The following is a 19,940-nucleotide window of genomic DNA, read 5'->3' on the forward strand; positions in this document are numbered from 1 at the left end:
CTTGAGTATAACGATTGAATGAAATTTGATGAGTCCAGTACTGGGATGCAAACATTAAGTTTCTGGGATAGTGCAATTAAGGAGTCTACCAAAATAAAGATGTTGTAAAACCTGATAAACAAGGATGGAGCTTCCAAGGGTTCTTATTTGTCATTAATTTGTTAAAATCTTAATGGACATTTTATCCATTGGACTTGTTAAATGCTGAGAGAATGTGGCCTTCATGGAATAACAGTGTGAGCACTGAAATACAGAGAAGCATCAAGTGGACGTAACACATACTCAGAGACAAACTCAGCTACAAATACTGACGCAACTCCAAAATATTTCATGGTCTGGTTGGAGTTCGGGCACTGAGTACACATAACAACACAGCTCACTGCGCCTGAAGAAAGCTATTGGACTTGCGCTCAAAATATTATGCTTAAAAATAGAAATAACAACTCAGCTGAATACCTGAAAGTACACTATTAATTAATCATTCCAAGAGGACCTCACCCAGGATTCAGCATCCTGCCACTACCGTGTAGGGGGAATGCGTTGAATTTCAGATCCAGCAATTTTGAGTCGTGTGATGGTCTTCTCCATGTGAGGTGGAAACAGCATCATTTCAAATCAGGTACATTAAAACTATGATTAAAATGGTTAAAATCAATTTTTTTGTGTTAAGTCAATCCATCTTCTGACTATCTTTTGTGAAGCCACAGTACAACTAAATTACAATGTCAGGTATGGATAATATGATACACCAGCTGTCAAGTTCTTGATGATTGACACCATTCTCCATTTTAAAGATTTATGGGCCTCATGTTTGATTTAAAACTGCTATTATTACAGGCACTGAATGTCTTGAAGTACCTTAGCCACAGATCTTAGAGAACAGAAGGAGCATGTCTGCTACAGTTTTATAAAGCTTTCATGAGAGTCTGTCTAGGTTATAAGTGCCGTGTATATTAGTCAGAAAACTTGATCCAAATTCATTACCATAACAAACTGTTGCTCATCTTCTATGGAACAAGTATTTGAAGTGGGAGAAGTACCGACCCAAACCCAAGATCAGAACTGACTGCCACCACTACTGCTGAAGAGGCCCTGTTTAATTTTAGATGTAGTGAGGTACTGGAGGGAGTGCACTCCAGCATGTCTTTTCAATTCATTGTTTAATTAAATAACTGTACTTGTGGATGGGTCAAAGCAGTTGGCCACTCTTGCCTGTTCTGTAGTTTTTCCTGGAACATGATCCTGTGATCTTTCTACTTACTAACTCCGTCTACAGGCCGCAAGCGACCCATCGGGACCATCCGACCGCCGTATCATCCTCAGGTGAGGATGCGGATAGGAGGGGCATGGGGTCAGCACACCGCTCTCCCGGTCGTTATGACGGTTTTCTGTGACCGGAGCCGCTACCATTCGGTCGAGTAGCTCCTCAATTGGCATCACGAGGCTGAGTGCACCCCGAAAAATGGCAACAGCACGTGGCGGCGGGATGGTGACCCATCCAAGCGCCGGCCACGCCCGACAGCGCTTAACTTCGGTGATCGCACGGGAACCGGTGTATCCACTGTGGCAAGGCCGTTGCCGATCTTTCTACTTAAGGAATTTAATTTATATGATTCAGTATTACATACAATGTAGGGGACATTGGATCAGACGAGACATATTTTAGCTGCAGATCAGAAAGTGCCACGTTTCATTTGAGTGGGTTTTACAAGGAGCAAATGTTAATTTACTGCAGATCTGCCCTATAAGATATTGTCAAATATCTTCACTTACTCCCCAAAATACAAGTTTTAGGGAGAAGCATTCAATGCGCAGTCTTATATCCTTCCTTCTTATATTATCCATGTTTTAAAAAGTTTTGTGGTGTTTGACCAAATGTACAGTTTTTACACTGTGTGTGATAGAGTTAATGGGTAAGTTAACATGAGCAAGTTAGGGACAGGGGGAGAGATTTAATGTAGTTTTAAGTGATTTTTTTCTAACAGTTTTTTGTTGTTATAGGTATCTTAATCGCATTTCTCTCTCTAATTATTTTAGCAATGATACACTGTAGGTGAGAGCCGTTAAACCATAGATCACACATGTTATCCAACTAGCCTCAGAGAAATTGTATTATTATTTTTTATACATTTGTTACCCAATATATTTCAAAATTAATTTCACACTCTTATTATAGATTTTTTGCAATTGAAGAATAATGGATTTATCTGGGTTTAGGTCCAGAGTATCAAGAGAAAAGAGAATTAGAGGCTCAGTATTACAGTGCAGTTGATTGCCTTAGACGCAGACAAGCTGAAATCTCAGAGATAAACAAGGACATTGAGGTAAAAGCATATGTTTACATACCAGTGTTAATATTCAGTTTATTGACCAAAATTGTAGTTTTCTGTAGCGTCAAATATCTAAAGATAGTACTTAAATCAGCTACTGAATATGTAGGTAAGGTAATCCTCTTGTTATTATTATTATTATTATTATTATCGTATCTGTCATTTTTAGTTTAAATTGTAATAATGTTCATAATTTCTGATATATTTGATATCAACAAATGCCCTTATGTTTCACTCTTGCATTAAAGTTTATGATCTAAGTTCATTAGAAGTGAGCAGACATTCATTGTGTCCTGGAGGTATATGATGATACATACATATAAAACTCTCTCTTTCAGTGGTGATTATCTGATTAATTTTGAAGAAATGATTAACGTAATCATTTGCATTATTATAACAGAAATACAACAAACAAAAATGATGACAGGCAACCATTCACCTACAGATGAAATGAGATGCCACACAGGCACACATAAAAAGCAGGTAATTGCTCTATGACTACAGAAGTGAGATCCAGGTGTAACAGTAATGGCTGATGACTTCACACATAATGTCTCAAGCAATTCCAGTGATTCAAAGTTTGCAAGTGGTTTTTAAGACAAAGTGGAAATTGCAATTTTTTCATTAGTATTGGTCATTTTCAACTTAATTAAAGCATCACCTGATGTTTTCCTTATAAATATGTGCAACATTTGATGAAGTACTTATCAAAAACTGCAGTTTCTGTTCAGATTCTACAGGGATTTCTCCTTATACAAAAAATTATTTATGCTGCTGCTAAGGTATATTATACACAAATTTAATAAATTTCAGTTTGACGAATGACCTACATGGGTATAGAATACATCAGTGATGCTTCTGATTGGCAGATGTAACATATCTATATATGCTATGTTAATTATGAATTATACTTGAAGAACTGGTATGATACATATAAAATGCCTATATATGCTGTGTTAATTATCAGGCAGTATTAATTATACTGGAAGAATTTGTGTCTATATTAAAATCTGAATTTATAGTAAATAACTAATTTATTTTACAGGCTTACAAGAAACAACTCACACACACACATACGAGGTGCATTCAAGTTCTAAGGCCTCCGATTTTTTTTCTCCGGACTGGAAAGAGATAGAAACATGCACATTGTTTTAAAATGAGGCCGCATTCATTGTCAATACGTCCCAGAGATGGCAGCACCGTACGGCAGATGGAATTTTACCGCCAGTGGCGAGAATGAGAACTGTTTTAAATACTTAAAATGGCGGAGTTTTCCTTACTTGAGCAGCGTGCAATCATTCGTTTTCTGAATTTGCGTGGTGTGAAACCAATTGAAATTCATCGACAGTTGAAGGAGACATGTGGTGATGGAGTTATGGATGTGTCAAAAGTGCGTTCGTGGGTGCGACAGTTTAATGAAGGCAGAACATCGTGTGACAACAAACCGAAACAACCTCGGGCTCGCTCAAGCCGGTCTAACGACATGATCGAGAAAGTGGAGAGAATTGTTTTGGGGGACCGCCGAATGACTGTTGAACAGATCGCCTCCAGAGTTGGCATTTCTGTGGGTTCTGTGCACACAATCCTGCATGATGACCTGAAAATGCGAAAAGTGTCATCCAGGTGGGTGCCACGAATGCTGACGGATGACCACATGGCTGCCCGTGTGGCATGTTGCCAAGCAATGTTGATGCGCAATGACAGCATGAATGGGACTTTCTTTTTGTCGGTTGTGACAATGGATGAGACGTGGATGCCATTTTTCAATCCAGAAACAAAGCGCCAGTCAGCTCAAAGGAAGCACACAGATTCACCGCCACCAAAAAAATTTCGGGTAACCGCCAGTGCTGAAAAAATGATGGTGTCCATGTTCTGGGACAGCGAGGGCGTAATCCTTACCCATTGCATTCCAAAGGGCACTACGGTAACAGGTGCATCCTACGAAAATGTTTCGAAGAACAAATTCCTTCCTGCACTGTAACAAAAACGTCCGGGAAGGGCTGCGCGTGTGCTGTTTCACCAAGACAACGCACCCGCACATCGAGCTAACGTTACGCAACAGTTTCTTCGTGATAACAACTTTGAAGTGATTCCTCATGCTCCCTAATCACCTGACCTGGCTCCTAGTGACTTTTGGCTTTTTCCAACAATGAAAGACACTCTCCGTGGCCGCACATTCACCAGCCGTGCTGCTGTTGCCTCATCGATTTTCCAGTGGTCAAAATAGACTCCCAAAGAAGCCTTCGCCGCTGCCATGGAATCATGGCGTCAGCGTTGTGAAAAATGTGTACGTCTGCAGGGCGATTACGTCGAGAAGTAACGCCAGTTTCATTGATTTCGGGTGAGTAGTTAATTAGAAAAAACGTCGGAGGCCTTAGAACTTGAATGCACCTCGTACACACACATGGATATGTTGTCCCAAAACTTCATCCTAGTCGTGTTTGTTAACTTCTTAGCCCAGAGGAAGACATTGTGTGAAAACTGGTTTACATGGTTGTATACTGCTCAATGCTTCAATTAAATGGTTAATGGTTACATTTATTCCAATATTGTATTAATATATTTTATGGGCAGAGAATTGCTGTCTTCAAATAGTCTGATCCTTTTCCAATATTATGAGAAGGAAAGTTGCCACTCACCATATAGCTGAGATGATGTGCCTGTCGGCAACTCAGCATCTCCTCTATATGGTGAGTGGCAACTTTCCTTCTCATAATATTGTTACATTCCATCCTGGATTTTCCACTGTTTGACACTTTTCCAATTACACTATTCAAACTGCATTTATGCACAAATTGAAACTACCACTTAAAACAAGTAGGATCATGTATTTAACTATATTAACACGATCTTCTATGTTTGTTTGTAGAATTTTTGTGTTTATCTTTCTCTGTACTTTGCAGGATGAGGCTGTCAAGATAACTAGTTAAATCTGGGAACTATTTTTAATTTAAAAAATAGCACATTAAAACACAAGGCTACAGGCAACAACTGACGTTATTTATTTTAAATAGCAACAATGCATACCAAATGCATCCATGCGTTAACACAGACATATTGCTTTTGTTTACTGTGATCTTTTTCTTTAAATCTCAACACACTCTCTTAAACAAAACAATACATTATTATCTCACAAAACATGTGACATGTGGCATGTCTCTAAAATATATCTGCTAAACAAACAAAAAAATTTAATTTAATTTAAACATCAACTTTGAAGAGGTTTAGTTAGAATGTTAACAAGTTTTTCTTGAGTTTGTCAGTACTGTATGTTGGACCAGCCATGATTCAGTCCATCATTGATGAAATAATACTTCACGTCAATGTGCTTGTTTCGTCTTGACATTTGGCATAATTTTATCATTGGTGCCACATTTTGGTGATCGAAACAATTTGTCATTTACATATTTCAATCAAAAAATTCTTCTATGAAAGTCTTCAAAATCGTCATTTCTTGACAATCTTGAGCAACAGAGATGTACACACATCAAAAAAAAAATTTGCATCACCCCGGTTCCCAGAATTCCTGAAGATAGACATTGACTGTGAATATTGTATCACAGACACAGTCCCTTTGACTGTTCAGAGATGTCACTAAACCCACCCAAAGATGTAAACAACCATGCATGAGCAGCACCTATGAGATGGAGGGGGTCGGACAGCCAATCAGTTCCAGTCATTCCACCAGTAAGGAGTACACGGCTCTTGTTGTCTGTAGTTCAACCATGCCTAGATGGTGAATACTGTGGTTTGATTGTGTCCTCATTGTTACTTTGTGCCAGGAAGGGCTCTCAACAAGGGAAGTGTCCAGGTGTCTCGGAGTGAACCAAAGCGTTGTTGTTCAGATATGGAGGAGATACAGAGAGATGAACTGTCGATAACATGCCTCGATCAGGCCGCCCAAGGGCTACTACTGCAGTGGATGACCGCTACCTACGGATTATGGCTCAGAGGAACCCTGACAGCAACACCACCATGTTGAATAATGATTTTCGTGCAGCCACAGGATGTCATATTACGACTCAAACTGTGCACAATAGGCTGCATGATGTGCAACTTCACTCCTGATGTCCATGGCGAGGTCCATCTTTGCAACCACGACACCATGCAGATGGGCCAAATAACATGAGTGTTGCATATGCCTACAACCAGACAATCGTCAGAGACGTGTTTGGAGGCAATCCAGTGAGGCTGAACACCTTAGACACACTGTCCAGTGAGTGCAGCAAGGAGGAGGTTCCCTGCTGTTTTGGGGTGGCATTATGTGGAGCCGACGTATGCTGCTGGTGGTCATTGAAGGCACCATAATGACTGTATGATACATGAATGCCATCCTCCAGTCGATAGTGCAACCATAGCGGCAGCATATTGGCGAGGCATTCGTCTTCATGGATGACAATTTGTGCCCCCATCATGCACATCTTGTGAATGACTTCCTTCAGGATAACGACATTGCTTGACTAGAGTGGCCAGCATGTTCTCCAGACATGAACCCTATCGAACATGCCTGGGATAGATTGAAAAGGGCTGCTTATGGATGACATGACCCACCAACCACTCTGAGGGATCTAGGCTGAATCGCCATTGAGGAGTGAGACAGTCTGGGCCAATAGTGCCTTGATGAACTTGTGGATAGTATGCCATGATGAATACAGGCATGCATCAACACAAGAGGATGTGCTTCTGGGTATTAGAGGTAATGGTGTGTACAGCAATCTGGACCACCAACTCTGAAGCTCTCACCATATGGTGGTACACAACATGCAATGTGTTGTTTTCATGAGCAATAAAAAGGGCGGAAATGATGTTTATGTTGATCTCTATTCCAATTTTCTGTACAGGTTCTGGAACTCTCAGAACCAAGGTGATGCAAAACTTTTTTTGATGTGTGTATTTTGCTTCAGTAGTACATAGTGCAGCCACGCACTGTTTCTTCCAGCACCTGTGAAGTCTGCATCACAGTAAGCCACTATTCCTTGTTCTGGTTTTTCTGATGAGTGGAATTTGCCATTCCCTGTTACTGAATTCAGGTATGTTAAAGTTCTTTTCTTTGCATGGCCATCTTCTGCAGCAGCTATTCAAATCAATTATTATTGGTATCTCCATCTTAAGCTTACTGCAGTTAATTAAGGAGAACTTTACACCAGAGATGTTTCACTTTATTTACAAAGCACCTTATGTGGTCATTGTGGAATTGTGTTTTATTGGACTGCATTTTATTTTCTGACCACCGGGCCGCGGCTGACTTTCCAGAGGATATGCCATCTCTTTTAGGAAATACTCAAATGAATGTGGTTAAAGTTTTAAAGTTCTGTGACTTGTCCAATGTTTTTACCAAGATTTTAGGGAGAGAGTCTTAATTTGTTCACAGGATGACTGGCTTGCCCATATTTCACATAAGTGGCCAGGCAGTGACAATTTCCTGTGGCATCCTTGATGCTCCTTTCCCATTTTCTTTAAATTTTATTTTCTTATATAGAGTTTTCCATCTTTTCCCACTTTCTTTGCGTGTATGCTTCCATTTTACTAAATTTGTCCACATTCGTTTCTTTTAATGTGTGTCAGGGCACTGATGACCTCAATGTTGAGAACCCGTAAGCCCCAACACACACACACACACACACACACACACACACACACACACACACACAGTCTTGTTCTCAGACCCCCCCCCCCCCCCCCCCATTCTCAGGTTTTTTGATATTAGCAGTAATGTAACTGCCAAGTCCCTTCGCCATGAATATAGCATTTATTTACAAGTCCCATAATCGAAAACATGCAGCATCTTTTAATTCTGGAACACTGTTTAATACTACATTTTCTGCCCATGAAGCCATATTTCGACATATGATACACAAATCTTCTTACAAAAAAGGCAGTCTTTTTACACTAATGAAGTCATGGTGGTTCAGTCATCAGTGGACACCACAAGATCCTGAAGAATATCCCAGCAGAGGGGTCAAAATGTTGACTACATAGGAGAAATATGACACGGCCTAATAACCAAGAAGATTTTACCTTTGGTGCTTATTGTCTATCTGCTGTTCATTCATTCTGTACCCTCAAAAAATGTTTCGGGATTGTGCATAACATCATGGAAGGGCACTCAGTCGTACTGCACTGTTTGCAGGAGAGTGATTCGAAGTCCTGAACTCTCCCAGATATTGTGTGTTTTGTATGTCTTCTTTAAGGAAGAATTACTGTTTTCCTCAAAACGTTTCATCACATAATCAATGATATGTTAGTGACAATTGGGGCTGTTATCTGCTAATAGATTTTGAGTAATTCTTATTCTAGAAATCATCACTCTTATTTACAGAATTTTATATATATATAAAAACAAAGATGATGTGACTTACCGAACGAAAGCGCTGGCAGGTCGATAGACACACAAACAAACACAAACACACAAACAAAATTCAAGCTTTCGCAACAAACTGTTGCCTCATCAGGAAAGAGGGAAGGAGAGGGTAAGACGAAAGGATGTGGGTTTTAAGGGAGAGGGTAAGGAGTCATTCCAATCCTGGGAGCGGAAAGACTTACCTTAGGGGGAAAAAACGACGGGTATACACTCGCGCGCACACACACACACACACATATCCATCCACACATATACAGACACAAGCAGACATCTCACAAAATTCAAGCTTTCGCAACAAACTGTTGCCTCATCAGGAAAGAGGGGAAGGAGAGGGAAAGACGAAAGGATGTGGGTTTTAAGGGAGAGGGTAAGGAGTCATTCCATTCCCGGGAGCGGAAAGACTTACCTTAGGGGGAAAAAAGGACAGGTATACACTCGCACACACGCACATATCCATCCACACATATACAGACACAAGCAGACATATTTAAAGACAAAGGGTTTGGGCAGAGATGTCAGTCGAGGCGGAAGTGAAGAGGCAAAGATGATGTTGAATGACAGGTGAGGTATGAGTGGCGGCAACTTGAAATTAGCGGAGATTGAGGCCTGGTGGGTAACGGGAAGAGAGGATATATTGAAGAGCAAGTTCCCATCTCTGGAGTTCGGATAGGTTGGTGTTGGTGGGAAGTATCCAGATAACCCGGACGGTGTAACACTGTGCCAAGATGTGCTGGCCGTGCACAAAGGCATGTTTAGCCACAGGGTGATCCTCATTACCAACAAACACTGTCTGCCTGTGTCCATTCATGCGAATGGACAGTTTGTTGCTGGTCATTCCCTCATAGAATGCATCACAGTGTAGGCAGGTCAGTTGGTAAATCACATGGGTGCTTTCACATGTGGCTCTGCCTTTGATCGTGTACACCTTTCGGGTTACAGGACTGGAGTAGGTGGTGGTGGGAGGGTGCATGGGACAGGTTTTACACCGGGGACGGTTACAAGGATAGGAGCCAGAGGGTAGGGAAGGTGGTTTGGGGATTTCATAGGGATGAACCAACCTATCTGAACTCCGGATTCCACGTGGAAAAATATATCTAAAAACAAAGATGATGTGACTTACCGAACGAAAGTGCTGGCAGGTCGATAGACACACAAACATACACACGAAATTCAAGCTTTCGCAACAAACTGTTGCTTCATCAGGAAAGAGGGAAGGAGAGGGAAAGACGAAAGGATGTAGGTTTTAAGGGAGAGGGTAAGGAGTCATTCCAATCCCGGGAGCGGAAAGACTTACCTTGGGGGAAAAAAGGACAGGTATACACTCGCACACACACACATATCCATCCGCACATACACAGACACAAGCAGACATAATATATATATTCCACTTTTCATTGTTAGTCTGTATATGTGAAATGGCTAATACATGTTGCAGTTGATGGAGCAAACACTGCAGGAATTATTACGAGCTGAAGATGAGATACGCTACACATGGCGAGATAAAGACCATGAAGCAGCTGAATTAGACAGGGAATTATGTGACCAGCAAGCTAAGTTGATACGTGCCGAAGAACAATTGCATCGACAACAAAGACTAATACGTGGTTCCACAAGACGCTCCATTGAGGAGGTAAACATTGTCATTTAATAACCACAGTGGTCATCTTACAATTAAAACACTATCTATTTGTTGCAAAGTAAGTGCTCTATTTTCTAGCAAATGTTTTTGATTCTAATGTAGTTAGCTTTTCCTAACTGACGCTAAGATTACTCTGTGGACCTTGCTGATTGGCAGTGACTTCATTTATATGTTAATCCTCTATAATATAAGAAGTATGAAGCCTTCTCTACTTTTTATTTAACAGAAGACCAATTTAGAATGTAGAATTCACAATTTAACATTGTTGTTGTTTTCCAAAATAGGGGTGGGTGATGAGATGAAATGTTAAACAAAATCAGCTGTGATCAAGAGCTATTGTCATCAGTGGCAGAACAACAAGTGGTAAGTGGGGAACTGCCAGTGCTCGAATAGTCAGGATACTGACATATTATGGCAGAGCACAAAGACGAGAATTCAGTTGAGTTCAGTGAATTGTGTTTCTATGGGAAAGAACATATATATTTAATGTAGAGAGGACAGTTGGTCAGTTTTGGTCTTGTTGAAGCAACCATCGGTGTGTTTTCCTGAAATGATTTAGGTTAATGATGGAAGACCTAAATCACGATGATCAGACAGAGCACGGACTTTCATATTCTCGAATCTGAGGTCAGGACCCGAACAAATGAATTAGTTCATTCAGTTATATCTAATGTACAATTATCTTATGTTTGTTCTTACTCGGAACAATTTAGCTTAAATGGCATGGAAAATATTTATACACTGTTCATTTAGTCTCTCCACACTATACATTTCTTGCCATATTTGAAATGTATGAGAAAGGAGAAACAGTGCATTACCACAAGAGAACAATCATGAGCAGCAGTATGGCAATAAAGACATGTATTCAACTCCCAACATTATATGGTGAACCTTGTTTTCACTAATCAGGTTTCTGTATTGTTTACTGTATTCACCTTACATCCTACGATTAGTTTCAATGGATGAAAGTGCTTCTTTATGAACGATGCAATGGTTTCACACTAAATTTGGAGTTTAGTTTTGTAAAAGAGTCTGTAATCCTCCATAGCAGCAGAACATCAAATGATCACTGTCAGTACAAACATCAGTGCACTTTGTCCATTCTGAATTATTTTTAAATATGAGTGTATTCAGTATATCAACTAAGTCTTCAACATTTGTCCATGCAGTGATACATTTACAAAGGCTAAGTTATTCCACATTGTAGCTACTATCAAGAAACCACACATAATAAATTAAGTGTGCATCCTCATTAATGTCCATTGCATTACTGAGCTTTTAGTTTTTCAATTAATTGTATACTGTTATCCTCTGCTATGAGCTGATTCTGCAAATGGTGGTATGTTAGATGAAAGATACATTCAAAAGTGGATACCCACTGATTCACCGGTAATAATATTCACAAAATCCATATAAACTGGTAGTTGTTCTGTAATGTTGCAGGACTTCTTACATTTTGCAACTCCGTATGCAACTTAGAGTGATGCTGTGTTAGCACACACAATTAAGTATACAAAGAATAACCAAACTATTTTATGAGAACACCAGTCATAAGTTCCATACAAAGTCCATGTACATAGCTAGGCTGAGTCCAAACAAATAACTAGCATCCAGAGAGTGGAATCGAGTGAACACACGAACGAACCATAATGGAACGAGATAGAGAGCCCTCCACTCCAGGATTATAATAGATGTTTTGCTAGTCCAAATTGTGATGTGGTGCTGCCATCGGCTGTGTGTGGTGAACTCGATGCAATGCTGATGTTGCTGTTTGATCGTGTTGTTGCCCCCTGCCACTAGGTGCCAGTGAAGTAATCAGCCTGCGATACACTGGTGCAGTAGGTGTGGTAACATGAGGTTACCACAGTCCTCTCCCCTTGATGGGGTGACTGTGTCCCTCCCCTGCAGCAAAGGGATGTTGTGCAGCACCCATGAAACTGATGTCCAGAGCACTGTTGATGAGTGCCCTCAGCAGACCCAGAGGTCCCCCCTTGGCTAGAAGTGACCCTGGTTGTGATGGCTTCACCACGGATCCACAGATGGATGCCCGCTGGTGTGACGCCAGTTGAAGGGGAGTGCCGGTGCCAGAGCTGAATCTATGGGGATGCCAGGGACTTGGGGGGGGGGGGGGGGGGGGGGGAGCAGGAACTGACTGGTATGTTACCTGCTGATCATCCAATGCTGTTAGTCATTGCTGAAGCTCATCCACATCCAGTCCCTGATGCTTGTGTGGAAGGCTAGAAGAAATGAGGAGCAAGAGTGTGTCTGGTGGAGGAGGTAAAGGGAGAAACAGAGAAGCAGGTTCCAGGGATTGTGCAGAAGGAGAGGACAAGGAGCTCTGGAGGGAAGAAGAACCAAATGTTGAGTGTGAGGGCAGAAGGGCATGGTCCCTCACCTGTGGGAGGAGTTGGTTTTGATGGCAGGTCACCAGTCTCTCCTCCATGTGCCATGTGCAGCGTGAAAATTCTCCAACCTTACTGGCCATGGAAGACCTCTGGGATCCAGTGCTCATGGTGATCAAAAGCTTGAAACCAGATGGGGATCCCTGATGTGTATCTGGGTGATGGAAGTACCTGAGGTGGGTGCGAGGCGTGCAGCAGGAGGTGCAGAACCGTGTGCTGGTGGCACCTGTGCAGCAGTTCTGCCAGGCTCCTCTCACTGTTAGGGATGGACTTGGAAGAAATGAGAAAGTGTGCTAGCATATCTTCTGCCAGGGCCATTGACAATATACTTCTTCATTTCCATCTTGAAAGTTTGTTCAAGGCACTCTGCATCACTGTTCAACTGAGGGTGGAATGGGGCACCTTTACTTGGTGGATATCATATTGTGCACAAAAATCTTGGAAAGCCTGTGAGATAAAATCTGAAACATATATTAGTCATTTCACATATACAGACTAACAATGAAAAGCAGAATTGGTGCCTGTATTGTCTACATCAGTGTGATCAAAGTTTAAGGAAATTATGAGCAGATGCACCATACAACTAACAACAGAATTTTTTTCAAGTACTATATATGTGAATAAAGTAGAAAGAAACATTCCACATGGGAAAAATGTATTAAAAAACAAAGATTCTGTGACTTACCAAACGGGAAAGCGCTGGTAGATAGACACAATAAAAAAACACACAAACACACACACAAAATTTCAAGCTTTCGCAACCCACGGTTGCTTCATCAAGAAAGAGGGAAGGAGTGGGAAAGACGAAAGGATATGGGTTTTAAGGGAGAGGGTAAGGAGTCATTCCAATCCCGGGAGCGGAAAGACTTACCTTATGGGGAAAAAAGGACAGGTAAACACTCGCGCACACACACACACACACACACACACACACACACACACACACACACACAGACACAAGCAGACATATGTCTGGCTTGTGTTTGTGTATGTGCGGATGGACATGTGTGTGTGTGTGCGAGTGTATACCTGTCCTTTTTTCCCCCTAAGGTAAGTCTTTCCGCTCCCGGGATTGGAATGACTCCTTACCCTCTCCCTTAAAACCCACATCCATTCGTCTTTCCCTCTCCTTCCCTCTTTCCTGACGAAGCAACCGTTGGTTGCGAAAACTTGAATTTTGTGTGTATGTTTGTGTTTGTTTGTGTGTCTATCGACATGCCAGCGCTTTCGTTTGGTAAGTCACATCATCTTTGTTTTTAGATATATTTTTCCCACGTGGAATGTTTCCCTCTGTTATATTCATATCATTAATTTGAACCCAACAATTACGTTTGTTATTGTCACTGTTGCATTTCGAAATCTTTTCTGTCATCTTACTTCCTCTTTCTCTTTCTCTTTTTGCAAGTAGTTTCACTTTGTATTCACCTTCTCCTTTTTACCGTAATGTACCATACAATTTTATCCCGCCTATATATACTCAATAATACATAACCCCACTTCCAAACCATAACCAAAAAAATATTTTTTTCCGCTTTCAAAACTACCGCTGCTATAAAATCCACCGTTTCCAGTTCACAAACAGTTCCTTTCACCTATTAAACAACCATTTCGGCTAGTTCTAATAACTTTCGCTTTATTTCCATTTCCGTTTTTCCCACATCACTGATCATTTTTAGCCGCTTCCCACAGGTTTTAACGTCATTATTTCTTCGTCAAACAATTGTTAGCCTCATTTTCATAATCTGCCACCACAAAACCACTCCTTTTAATTCATTTACACGCAGTTTTTTCGAAATTTTCCCAAATTTCTCCACCCTTTAACGTGTTTAGGCGGCAACACAACCACCTAACCTTTGTGCACATCGTTGTTTACCAACCCAAGTTCATCACAGGATCAACATAGCTCAGCTTTAACCAACACTTTTTCGACTTTTTTCACACCAGATCTCCAGTTGCTTTCTAGTTCACCTTTATCTCTCCCCATATATTTTTATTTTCATTTTTATTTCAGCCTCATGTTACACTTTCCACCTTCTAATACCATGTCACCCTCACAACATCCCCACAACGACCCCATTAAGTTTTATTTACATTCCCTCTGCAAACATGCCTTCGCCCTAGCCAGATTACACTCCCATATTTTATTTACTCAGGCTTGTCTGACATTTGGCATTACCCCCAAAGGCCTCACACTTAAAGTTCCCATCTCTGGCTGTAACCCTTCTTTCTATCAGTCCCTATACCAGTTCCAAACTGAACAATCCATTGCCCTCGCCCACCTAATCCTTCACCTACACATCAACTCAGCCAATGAACACACCCATCAACTCCTATCCTTAATAAAAGTCCTAAATCTTTCCTCTCCCACATCCACACCAGCTGTTCAGAGTATCCTCCTACAGGCCAACCGCAAATTAGAACAGCATGCCACCCTCCACCTCAAAAAACTATCCAATCTCCTGGTTTCCCACCTCCGGAAAGGCAACTCACTCACCCTTCACAACCTTTCCAGCAAACCTCAACCTCCTCTCATTGCACACAGACCCAGTCTCTGCCATCTACTCAATCTCCCACTTCCAGCTCCATTCCCCCCAAAACCTCAAAATTCTAATCAATACAATCTGGAACCAAAACACTCTAATTCAGTAGTTAACCTTTCCTCCAAACCTCTCTCCCAATCTGAAACCTCTGTCCTATCCAAAGGCCTCACCTTCAGCTCTACTCCCAGATTCAACCAAACAGCCCTCATCAAAGATTTACTGTCCTACACTCGTACTCTCTGTACCAAGTATTTTCCCTCACTAGGGGACACAGCACAAGGCCTGACAGGGTGAAGCAGGTGCAGTAGAGTGCGCGGTTGGCGGCCATGCAAGAGTTCAGCAGGGCTGTGATCACCCAGAGGCGTGAAGCGTTAAGAACTCAGAAATTGCAGCAGAGCGTCATCTGTGGAAAAATCACTAAGGAATTTTTTCATCTGGCTTTTGAAAGTGCGGAAAAGGCGCTCGACCTCCCCATTCGACTGCGGATGGAAGGGCGGTGCTGTAACATGATGAATTCCTTGTCCAGTACAAAAATCACGGAAGGCCTGCGAAGAGAACTGAGGGCCATTGTCCGTGACGATCGTGGATGGAAGACCTTCTAGCGCAAAGATTTTGGACAAAGCCAGCGGCGTCGCCGCAGTGGTGGGTGACGGACATCGAACAACAAACGAAAACTTCAAGAAGGTGTCAATCAACAGTAGTCAATAAGTACCAAGGAAGGGGCCGGCAAAGTCAGCGTGCACCCGTTCCCATGGCTGCGCCGGATCAGGCCATGGAGAGGGCATTGTACGAGGTGCAGCCAGTTGTTGAGCACACTGACCACACGCAGCAACCATGTGGGCGATGTCCGAATCAATACCGGGCCAATAAACGTGCCTGCGGGCCAGGGACTTAGTCCGAGAAATCCCCCAATGGCCATTCATGCAACAGTTTGAGAACATCTTTGCAAAGAGAGGCTTGCACCACGACCCGTGGAGATGCGCCATCCGTGGCCAGAAGAACAACACCATCACGAACAGACAGACGAAGGCGCAAGGCATGGTAGTTGCGAAGGGGATCTGATGCCCGGCCCTTGGTCCTGTCCGGCCAACCCCGTTGAACAAAACCGATCACCTGACACAGGACCAGGTTCCGCGCAGTAGCCAACGCGACCTGCGAACCTGTAAGTGGAAAACCCTCGACCACACGATGTTCTTCCTCATCAATGTTGAAACAGAGTAGTTCATCACGATCGAAAACCGGGTCAGGGCCCATCGGCAATCGCGACAATGCGTCAGCGTTGGCGTGCTGGCCCGTGGGGCGATAGTGAATCTCATAGTGAAAATGAGACAAGTATAAGGCCCCACGTTGCAGGCGGTGAGCTGTCTTATCCGGAAGCGATGCCGATGGGCTGAACAGAGAGACCAGCGGCTTGTGGTCGGTGATGAGGTGAAACTTAGAACCACACAAAAAAACGCTGAACTTTTTTAGAGCATAAATGATAGCGAGCGCCTCCTTTTCAATTTGAGAGTAACGCCGTTGCGCATCGTTTAGGGTCTTGTAAGCATAGGCGATGGGTCGTTCCAACCCATCCTCATACCGATGGGCGAGAACAGCCCCTGTGACGCGTCAGTCGCCAGAACCAAGTGCTGACCCGGACGGAATGTGGCAAGACAAGGCGCCGACTGCAAATGAGCCTTCAGGCGGACAAAAGCCTGCTCACACTCGTCGGACCAACAGAAAAGGACGTTTTTGCATAACAACTGATGAAGAGGATGAGCTACCGCCGTCGCGGATGGAATGAATTTGTGATAATAAGCAATCTTGCCTAGAAACGCCTGAAGTTCTTTGACCGTAGACGGCCGGGGTAGAGCGTTAATGGCCGCAACGTGCTGACGTAGAGGACGTATACCCTCACGGGACAAGTGGATACCAAGATACGCAATGGAGGGTTGGAAGAACTGTGACTTGTCCAGATTGCACTTCAACCCAGCTGAATGCAAAACCCGAAACAGTGAACGCAAATTGCGAAGGTGCTCCTCAGTGGAGGCCCCCGTCACAACAATGTCATCCAGATAGTTGATGCAGCCGGGAACGGAAGCCGTGAGCTGTTCCAAAAACCGCTGAAAAATGGCCGGCGCACTAGCGACGCCAAATGGTAACCGCTGGTACTGATACAACCCACAAGGAGTGTTGATGACGAGAAATTCCTTGGCAGAAGCATCCAATGGCAACTGATGGTACGCCTCCGATAAGTCAAGTTTGGAAAAGAACTGGCCCCCAGCGAGCTTGGTAAATAACTCCTCAGGACAGGGAAGAGGATCAGTGTTAATGAGGCTTTGAGCGTTGACGATGACTTTAAAATCACCACACAATCGCAGACTCCCGTTTGGTTTAGAAACCACCGCGATTGGCGATGCCCATTTGCTGGAGGTAACAGGAAGGAGAATCCATGAAGCTGTTAACCTGTCTATCTCAGCCTTGACAGGTGCACGCAACGCCACCGGAATAGGGCATGCCCGGAAAAACTTACGGCGAGCTGTAGGTTTAAGAGTAATGTGGGCTTCAAAATCCTTGGCACGACCCAGACCAGCAGAGAACACGGACGAAAATTCAGAACACAATCCATCCAGCTGTTGATATGGAATATCCTCAGATATGAGGTGCACATCATCATCAATGGAAAACCCGAACAACTGGAAAGCATCAGAACCGAACAGGTTTTCAGTGCCTGCATGATCCACCACATAAAACGTGAGGGACCTAACAACAGACATGTAGGCAGTGGAAGCATCAAACTGGCCAATGCTAGGAATTTTCTGTTTATTATAAGTTCTCAGATTTCGCGTAACTGGAGACGAGGGAGGGGAGCCCAACTCCAAATACATGCGAGAATTAATGAGAGTTACTGCAGAGCCAGTGACCACTTGCATGTGAATGTCTTTATCCAGAACACGAACAGTAACAAACAACTTATTTGTTTGAGAAAGCACACAGTTAACATCCATGTCCGATGCCTCGTCCTCGTCGACAGGAACTTTAGGGGACTGACACACAGAAGCAGTGTGGCCTTTTTTCCTACATGAATTACACGTGGCCCAACGTTTTGCACACGCGGCCCTGTCATGCTGTATGAAACAATGTGGACAAGAAGGAAGTGCGGAACGAACCTGCTTCTGTGGTTGCTGTTTTCACTGCGAGCGTTGCGGCCCAACGTGACGTTGTTTACGCGAGTGACCCCCGCCACATCTTCGTTCTCCTGTGAAACAGGCAAATTGTCCATGTTGAAAGTTGACTGTACAGTGCCTACATCACACCACGCGTCTATTTGTGCGCCAGCAGCGTGAGACACTTCAAAGGATTGAGCAATGCTTAGAACTTCTGACAACGACGGGTTTGGCAGTTGTAGGGCAAGTTGCCGAACTTCTTTATCAGGAGCAAGCCGTAGAATAGCATCCCTAACCACTGAATCAGCATAAGACTCATGATGAGTGTCCGTGACAAACTGACATTTCCTACTCAGACTGTGTAGTTCCGCCGCCCAAGCCCGGTAAGATTGATGGGGCTGTTTACAACACTGGTAGAACGCCACGCGGGCGGCAACGACGTGGGTGTTTTTGCGGTAATAGTTAGACAATAAGTCACACATTTCTTGGGAGGACAGGGAGGCAGGTTCCCGCAGAGGGGCTAACTGAGATAGTAGCTGATAGATCCGTGGGGAAATCCAAGATAGAAATAACGACTTACACATAGGAGTGTCGACAACGCCGAAAGCCAAGAAGTGTTGCTGCAAACGCTTCTCATAATCCTCCCAGTCTTCAGCGGCCTCGTTGTAAGGAGGGAATGGAGGCGGAGAAGAGGAAGACAGACGATGAGTAAGCGACATCGACAACGCCTGAATAGCAGCCATCAGCTGTGTTTGTTGTTCAATGAGCACTTGCATAAGCTGTTCCATGTCTGCCCCGTCACGAACACACAAATCCACAACGCAGTGAAAATATCCGACCTCGTTGCCAAAAAGTGTTATAACCTTTAATCACCAATAATTGCGTGGATATTCAAACACACTCACTTAGAAACAATAGCTGGATACATGAGAACAAGACAGTACCTCTCATTCGACTGCCGTGCCGTGACATGCGGCCGGCGCCGTTCGTAACTAGGTGGCGCTCCCGCGCTCAGCCGAGTTGCGGAGCACCTCTATCAACGTTTGTGCGTACTGTCGTGGCGGCACTGTTAAATGTCGTGGCACTGTCACAACAGTTTTCCTCTGTTTTATAGAGGGAAACATTCCACGTGGAAAAAATATATCTAAAAAGAAAGAAAGTGATGAGACTTACCAAACAAAAGCGCTGGCAGGTCGATAGACACACAAACAAACACAAACATACACACAAAATTCTAGCTTTCGCAACAAACGGTTGCTTCGTCAGGAAAGAGGGAAGGAGAGGGAAAGATGAAAGGAAGTGGGTTTTAAGGGAGAGGGTAAGGAGTCATTCCAATCCCGGGAGCGGAAAGACTTACCTTAGGGGGAAAAAACGACGGGTATACACTCGCGCACACACACACATATCCATCCGCATATACACAGACACAAGCAGACATTATAATATAACCTTCTGTTATACATCATTACAAAGAGTATTTAAAAAGGTTTTTTTTTTCACTCAAAAACAAGTTCAGAGATGT

At 43.1% G+C, this 19,940-nt stretch overlaps 1 protein-coding gene across 5 annotated transcripts in view; it reads left to right on the forward strand.

The window, feature by feature from the left end:
- LOC126235713 (coiled-coil domain-containing protein 39) overlaps positions 1-19,940 on the forward strand; it is a 408,779-nt gene that overhangs the window by 372,196 nt on the left and 16,643 nt on the right. For 4 of the 5 annotated variants that reach the window (XM_049944479.1, XM_049944477.1, XM_049944478.1 and 1 more), the window contains 2 exons: positions 2,218-2,324; positions 10,127-10,321. In XM_049944479.1, coding sequence (XP_049800436.1) covers positions 2,218-2,324; positions 10,127-10,321 — 302 coding nt within the window. Of the gene's footprint in view, positions 1-2,217; positions 2,325-2,668; positions 2,797-10,126; positions 10,322-19,940 lie in introns of those variants that run through there. The other variant, XM_049944480.1, reaches the window with a different exon arrangement.

This window comes from Schistocerca nitens, chromosome 2 (genome assembly GCF_023898315.1).
Source record: "Schistocerca nitens isolate TAMUIC-IGC-003100 chromosome 2, iqSchNite1.1, whole genome shotgun sequence".
NCBI lineage: Eukaryota > Metazoa > Arthropoda > Insecta > Orthoptera > Acrididae > Schistocerca > Schistocerca nitens.